The sequence below is a fragment of the Anguilla rostrata genome, chromosome 18, assembly GCF_018555375.3.
Source record: "Anguilla rostrata isolate EN2019 chromosome 18, ASM1855537v3, whole genome shotgun sequence".
NCBI classification, from domain to species: Eukaryota; Metazoa; Chordata; class Actinopteri; order Anguilliformes; family Anguillidae; genus Anguilla; species Anguilla rostrata.
Genome location: NC_057950.1, coordinates 28,956,159 through 28,964,429, shown reverse-complemented (window position 1 = coordinate 28,964,429; position 8,271 = coordinate 28,956,159). Strand labels below are relative to the sequence as shown.

Genomic DNA, 8,271 nt, shown 5'->3' with positions numbered 1-8,271 from the left:
TGCCTGTGTACCTTTTTTTAACAAGTGTGTTTAAGGTTTTGGGAGGTAAGCTTCGACGTACGCTGCAGTTATTTTTTAAGCCATGTGGCTTGTCTACCGTTTTGACTCAGTATGGCAAGGACACCTCCTGTGCACTGTCTTCCACAACAGGGGTTGCCCAAAGCAGAACAGTGATTTGCTCTTTTTGAAAGAGTTTTCCTGCGGGGGGTTTTCTGTATGCAGTGCTGAAGTAGTAATTTATGAATCATGGGAATGTATTCCACATCTGGGCCTGATTTACTAAGACCTTTAGCGTGTGGAAAAACTTTTAGCGCACGCAAAAGCAATAACATAACCAATGTTTCCAAGGGGGGGCGGGGGGAGTGAAACTGCATTGATGGCTTCAATTCAGTTTCAAAGATCATGGACACAGAACGAGCAAAATATGAAAAGTGAACTGAAGTCGAATTTGAGCAGAGAAGATGGAATGCACATTGACCTGTGTGCTTATGTCAGGTTTATGATGCTTGTTTGGGATGCTCATGTGCACCCTCTGCTGAGCAGTGCTAGTAATGCAGTTCTGGAACAGAGGAAGTTGTCATAGTTCCTGTTTAGGGATTTGCTGGTGAAACTGTGGTAATTTGTGTGCCTTTCATTAAGAATGCTGACACATTGTTTTCTTTTGTTGAAATATCAATCTTTTATTTTGTACAAATATAAAAGTGGATAAGAGGAATGCCACATTACTTTAAAAACAAACTAACTTAACAGTTAACTACTGGCCAGAAACAGAATGCTAGTTGATTTTTTAAACTAACGTAAGTACACAGATCTATGGAACAAAATGAAATGAAAACCGTTTCGTCAGATAAGCTAAATATCTATTTGTGTGCCTCTGATGTGTCAAACAGCATGGGAATTTAGAGATCCTTTTGAGAGCATTCTTTTGTACAGTCCTTGATGTAAGGAGTATACTCTGCATAGATAGGAAGGCATGTGCATGGTCATCAGATTCAATACCAACATCAGCTGCTGGACAAGCAGCATCCGCAGTTCTGTAGTGTAGCTTCATGGTCTTAAGGCCTGTCAGATTCAGCCATACATTTAGCTTTTTTTGTTTGAGGCAAAACAGACACCTCAGTGTGTGTGTGTGTGTGTGTGTGAGAGAGAGAGAGAGAGAGAAAGAGAGAGAGGGAAAGGGGAAAGAGAGAGAGAGAGATGTGGGAATTGGTGACAGTGGTAGGGAATATAATTGTGCCTAATAGCACTGCCCAACACCAAACATTTTCTGTCCTCCAGGGCAGATTGAAGTGTCCCCTACCCCTGTGAATGGACATCCTCTAATGTGCATAGGATGGGCTTGTTCCTGAGGCCTCTCTTAGAAAACTGGGCCTCAGTGAACTGCTTGTACAAAGGCATCTCGTTTTTAGCCATTTTGTGTTTATATTTCTCCAAACCTTAGAAGTCCTCATTAAGCTATACGTACTGCTAACCTATTGAGTGTCAGCTATCGGGGGGGTAACATGCTATGTTAATTCCCTGACCTTGAAGTTGATGACCTCTGTGCCATTCCCCTGTCTCCCATCACACTGAGAGTCATTGCAAGTGCACGAGTAACCACAGAGAGCCCTGTGATGTCACTGTGGCTGTTTCCATGACTACCCTGGGTGTGACAGTGTGGTGAGATTCTCAGCTCTCAGTGCAACACCATGCTGCTGCTGTCAGCTCCTAGTCCCGCCTAGCCCCTAGGTAGCAGAATGGGGTGCCAAAAGAAAAAACACTCTCACTCTCTTCCCCTCCAAAACACCTGGCACACTGCCAGCACTCCACAGCCCACGTGACCATTTGAGGCGCTATGCACAATGAAATAAACATGTAAAGACTGGGGTGATCCCATGGTCAGCAAGAACATTACCTGTTTCTCTTTCTTTTTAAATCGTGGTTCATTTAAGATCAGACGGCAGCAACTCTCATGATGCACATAAGGCAAGATGATCATTTGCTAACTGCATGAGAGACGACCCACACAGTGACAGAGTATTCCAACAGCCTGCCAGCTCATAGCACACACACAAATGTAATGAATGTTGAACATTTAACAACAGCTGCCCTGTTCGAACTCCAATAACTTTTCTCTGAGTTTCTTTATGTCAGAATGAACTTTTTTAAAAGCTTCCCACCATGTAGTTTCTCGGTCTTACTGCATTCAGTGTCAGAGTTCACGGAGCTGTCATTTTAACGGCTGTTCCCTCTCACTGGCAGAGTTTCCTGTAAACTCCCAGACCACACCTTTTTCCTGGATGTCCCTGGATTCTCTTAGAATAGAATAACTGACGGTGTTCTCACAGATGTCTCACTCATATGAGCAGTGGTCAACCATCAGGAGGACCCTGCACCTCCATTTCAGTGTGGGATCATCAGGCATCCTGACGACAAATTAGTCTGTCAGATGATGACTAAATGATTGCATCTTACAGGAACACTGGTTTGATAAAATGTCTTTAGTGTAGAAACAAAGATTGCACGTTACACAAAGAAGCACATTGCACGTAAGATACTTCAATTAATTTCAATCAGTATATTCAATCAGTATTACATGCTTGCTTGTGCAATACTACATACATCAGAAAATGACCTCTCTGGAGATGAAAGGGCCAGACAAAGAAAGCAAACAACCATATAATCCTATGTCATTGTTTAAAGACTGTTTGTAAATTCAGTAGCACATACAATTTAGTGTTCCATACCGGCTTTGATCTCAAGTCATGCTGTTAATTGGCAAGCTGTTGCCATCATGTGGCACAGGATGGAAAACTACCAGAAATCATAGGTGGATGATTTTATGACCAATGACAAAGCTCTTTTTTCGGTTGCTTTTTGCTTCTTGTGATAATATCAAATTGACATACTGATAATGTAATGTACAGTATTACATACATTACATTACATTACAGGCATTTGGCAGACGCTCTTATCCAGAGCGACGTACAACAAAGTGTATAACCATAACAGACGTATGACGAAACCCCTAGAGAGAAGTACCGGTCCAAGTACAGGGAACAACCGCATAGTTCAACCTGGACCCTGGTGGTTAAACTGATTAACACTAACAACGAGTATACATAGTAAAATATCTTTTTGGTACAACTGTATAATAGGCCCTGCCATTATACAGTTGGACACAATGTGCACAGTGGTGCAGTTTTGGAAAGGTGGAGGAACATAGAGCACAATGAAAATAAGATACAATATTCCTATATTCTGTACTGGCGGGAGTGGAAAATGGTCACGAAAGTGGGAATTCTGAATGAGGAAAGAAAGGGTCTCTCTTGAACATTCTCAAATTTGTCTGTTCTCTTAGCCGCAAAGAATAAAAAGCCATCCACCTGCGGTCACGAGGGGAGTAATAGCTGACTGTAATGGTTTGATATGGGACCATACCATGCTAATAATCACTTGTGTAAAAGTTAAAAACCAGAGACTGTAAAAAGGTAAAAACCCAGCGAGCGGGTAGTTACACTCCAGTTCAGTAGGTGGCGATGAGCATATTTAGTTAAGCTGAATCGCAATCGAAGAAATAGTAAAGAAGTCGTTCGTGGGGGACTGTAAATTTGTTCAAACCCAGAGGCATTTGTTCTTCCAGAAGAGAGTCGTTCTGGGAAGGTAACGGATTAATGTTTGAAATAATACAACCTTACGTGGCACATTAATTAATTAATTACAAAAATAATGTTCGTGCTTCTGTGTCGAAGAACCTGTCTAGTAGAACATCCTGGTTCCCTGTACAATATGAAGCCAGCTATCTTATGAATGTTGTAGTTTGCTGTGATTACATATCAGCTACAAAAAATGGAAAAATTCGTCACGACGCAGATAGTTGTACATTAGTTTCAGGCAGAACGATCTAGCTTGACCAGTTGATAGTCGATGCACGACACATACGAATCTAACTAGCTAGCTAACTACCAGGCTAATACTGGAGTCGTCATAGCTGAGTAGTCAACGAATGACACTAGCTAGCGGTGCGTACCTTAGGCTACACCTTGCTGCTAAAGTTGAATGATCCTAAGATTGGTGAACAGTTTTTGTGCGTGCCGCTATAACTTACTACACAATTGGTGCACTAGCTGTTTAGTTTGCTTGGTTGTTAGCTAACCTGTGTCGCAGTAGCTGTTTAGTGTAACTGAGTTAAATTTTTAAAAGGCACGTTAGATTTCGAGCAAATTTATCTTTACAGGAGGATATCCTTACCGGAGAAGATCAACCATGGCAGGACATGATGCTGGAACTCAACACCAGTTTACTGGTTTTGCAAAACACTTCAACAGCTACACTATTACAGGAAGGAGAAATGTAAGTCAAACGAATCGATGCAGATTATTTATACTGAATTTGCAACTGAATGGAAATCGAACATTGATTCAGTATGAATTCAGAGCACTTCGAAGCCCCAGGATAAATTAGACCACGTGTTCGCTGTGCTGCATAATTTCAGTAGTTGCACTTGATGGTTACATCATGCATGGCAAGGTTGTAGATTATTCTAATAAATTGACTCTGAATTAACGTTACTGCTGGAGATCAAAATAATTGACTGTTTATACAATCTGTAACCGTGCTTTAAGCATTGGTGATGTTTTAAGATGTTTGTTTAACTACTAACTTGTTTAATTAGTAGGGCTGCACAATAATTTTGGGCCCGTGTTGATATCAGGGAATAATATCGATGTGGGTCATATGCAATGATGCAACATACCCAGCCTGGCATTTGATGTGCCACTGATGCCGTAAACTTAGTGAAAATGTCTTGCTCAGACAGAGACCTAATCATTGGCATCTTAAACTCTCTAATTTATGATTTAATCATTTTATCACCCAAAGACACAAGCAAAGCTATATACACTCCTGACTAAATGATAAAGTCAGCAGGTTGAAATATTTTGCTACACAAATCGAATGTGATGATTTTTTCCTTCATATGTTAAGTTGACATCTTTGCTCTTGAATTCTGAAACTTGGTTTCAGTTTGCATTTGCAGAGTAAAGCGGGGTTTCATCCATATTGGCCAACACGGGCAGACATGTTGGTGATTGAAATCGGCCCATATTGTGCATTGCTGCTAATTAGGGTTGTGCTGCATTGAGGGCTGTAACTGCATGGCTGTGCCTTTACATTTGCAGTGTGTGCTGGCCACATACGCTGGCATTGCTGCAATCATCCTGTTCTTTAAGCTGAAGCCCAAGAAACAGAAACAGATTACAGCCAAGTAGTCAGTGGTGAGTGCATCTTCTGTTTGTCCCATGGTGCAATCCAACACACACACACACACGCATGCATATATGCACACATGCACACACACACACACACATATATACAGACACGCACACACACACACACACACACACACTTCACACACACTTATACACACACACACACAGCTTTAAGGGGGAATTTCACTTTCAGGCAGGTGCTGTTACGTAAGCAGTAGGCTGTTTACCCTCATCTGTTTCATATGTTTTCTCTTTCTTGTTTTTTTGCAGGTTTGTTTTCGATCTGCACTCTGTTGTACAGAGTGAATTGGAAGCTGGCTTTACATACATGAAGATGACAACCCTTCTGAACCCTACATTTTCGACTTTAAAATAAATGGCAAAAAAGGCAAAAGTGTATTATTTACAAAATGTATGCCGTACTATATAATGTAGTCTACTATATAAAGCATAATATGGACACTGAGGCTTAGATTAATTTATATATTTATATGGAAATGGCATTCATAGAATTGAATCTCAGTACTCTATTGGAGCTAAATTTTCACAGCAGTGGGATATTAAAACATCAGGGGAAACCTTAAGAAAATCTCAAAGGAATCTGTAATCGGTAAACTGTCCAGTTTGCTTAAGCTCTGCTCCAATGTGAAACATGTTCTCTTTGTTTTTTAGGTAATTTTAACAACATTCATCTTATACTTTGCTTTTAAGTTCTTGTGTTATATAGCAAACCACTTTATGGTTGGGAACAAGCAAGAGTGCATGATGAGGCAATCCAGCTTTACCCCTGCAGTAAAGGTCTGTGTATGAAGTGCTGGTGGCTGGCTGGTACAGGTTAATGTACGCTCTAGTCTTGACATTATTTTTCAAAGCTTCGCTCTGCATCATAATTATGAAGATTATGAAGTTGCACCTGCAAAGCTTAAAAAAGTTTAACTAACAGATATTTGAGTGACTGGCAGACTGAATCATGATTACTGACAAATCCAAATGGTGAAATTAGATCAGAAAACAAGGAGAAAGGCAGCCCTGAGAAGAGGCTCCTGGGGGAGGGGCTATTGCACATGTCCTCTGCTGTGGAGCATGGAGACCAGTGATGTGCAGTATTTCACGTGGAACTGTGATGTCACAGTCAAATGTGTGCAAATCCCACAGGAAGTGGCTTGCACCAGAGTGAATTAAGTGATGACTGCACAGCTTTAAGCCACATTTCTGATTCTGTGGATCATTGATCACTGAAATCTGTGGGTAACAAATGGGAATTGGCTAAGCCAGGGGTGGTATGCTAGAAACTCTTCAGTTTATAAATTTTAGTGTGGTGCCAATCAATGTTCCCTCTAATTTTTCATGTATCTGGGCATACACACAAGCTCCCTGAGCAAACTGAGGACTACTGTGAGCAACATTAGATATGCACGCTTTATTTTTAAATAAGTAATTTGGTCCACTTAAAAAAAGACAATGAGAACTTTAACTTGTTCAGGGTCCGATTTTGTTTTGTGTGACAGCTCGTTCCTTTTCTCTCGCTCTTTTGCGCTCTCCCGCAATAATGTACCAATCCCCTGTCCCATCTTGAGTCTTCGTACAGTTTCGACAGCTTTTAAATGACTTTTATGCTGAACGTGACGCTTGAGATAGTCCAGCTTCCATTCAGTCCACATTTTTCCCTCTGAAAACTCACTTGCTACTTTGGCATCGCTGCATGTTTTGCAGAGTAGACCTTTCTCACTTGAAAAAGAAAAAATCTCACCCAATTTCACCGCTTTTTCTTCAATTTGCACATACTCCGACAGCCATTCCATCTTAAAAGAACTGCATTTCTTTTTTACTGTGGCTTGCTGAGTGGATGTGTCGCTGCCTGTTCGTTTCGCCATGATGCGGTGTTTGTATTAGCATCTATTAACCTGCTAGCTAACCTGCACGGCGCATATAGGCAGGGCCCAGACGCAAGCACCGTCAATGCCATGATTGGCTTCGTACCGTAAGTGAACCGTATCGTATCATTGGCTGGACACCTGTCACTCACTGAGTGAGAAACAAAAAAACAATATTATTGGGCGAATTAATTAGATTAGATTAGGTCTAATATTAGATATGAATTAATATGTTATGTTGATGTTGTTTATGCGCTGGATAGATTTTCTTGTGCGCTGAGAATGTGCGGGCAGTGCGCGATTGCGCACGCGCGCAGCTTAGAGGGAACATTGGTGCCAATATATGGTGTCAGTGCCCTTTGAGTGTCCCGATTGACAAAACTTGGCCAGTGTGCTCCAGTGAATCTGCCAGGAGCTCCACAAACAGTTAATTGACGAAATACTGGCTAGCATACTTGCATGACTTTACAACATCAACTACCTCAGAACAATGGTGGTGTTAGCACTAGTCTTAACAGACAGGAAATACTGACACTTGGGCTGTGTTCAAGGTAGGTTGATATTTTGCACACTGAGTGTCATGCAGTGTGCACAATTTAATATTCCACGATAAATATAATCTAATTCCACTTCAAGCCTACTGGAGTAAGAATGAAAATGGTTGTGTTGAATTATCCTCTGAATTAAATATTTTTACCTCACCTTTGAAACACAAGGGCATGCATTTGATCTGTAAATGAAGCAACTGTGTTTGAACTACATTGGTTATTGGTCTACTTTTGCAGTATAAAACTATCACCGGCAGATCATAAAACATCACAATTTTAAGATATTTTAACATAGCATTATTTAAATGTAAATTTGATGCAATCCTGAATCCTGCGTTATCACGTTTACGAACATGATAAATGTCATATCATAGGTCGGGAGCATTACAAGTAAATTTTATTTTCTCATAGCCTACTCAGTTATCCATGAATTGTTGGCGTGTTTGTGTATGCTTCATGTACACTCGTCAAAACATAATTGGTAGGGTTTTATTAATTATCATTTTTGCATGCAATTAAGGATATTTACCACATATTTATTTTGATTTTGGATCTACGGTCTATGATCACACTCCGAAACCACCGCCTTGCTTCTGACCA

The 8,271-nt window shown here is 40.7% G+C and overlaps 1 protein-coding gene across 1 annotated transcript; it reads left to right on the top strand.

Annotated features, from left to right (window-relative positions):
* The first annotated feature begins 3,485 nt into the window (after positions 1 to 3,485).
* LOC135244636 (ATP synthase membrane subunit K, mitochondrial-like) lies at positions 3,486 to 5,643 on the top strand. The gene is made up of 4 exons (XM_064317093.1): positions 3,486 to 3,642; positions 4,217 to 4,332; positions 5,160 to 5,255; positions 5,520 to 5,643. The coding sequence occupies exons 2-3, from the start codon at positions 4,246 to 4,248 to the stop codon at positions 5,247 to 5,249; spliced, it is 177 nt and encodes a 58-aa protein (XP_064173163.1). The 5' UTR covers positions 3,486 to 3,642; positions 4,217 to 4,245; the 3' UTR covers positions 5,250 to 5,255; positions 5,520 to 5,643.
* The last annotated feature ends 2,628 nt before the right edge of the window (positions 5,644 to 8,271 follow it).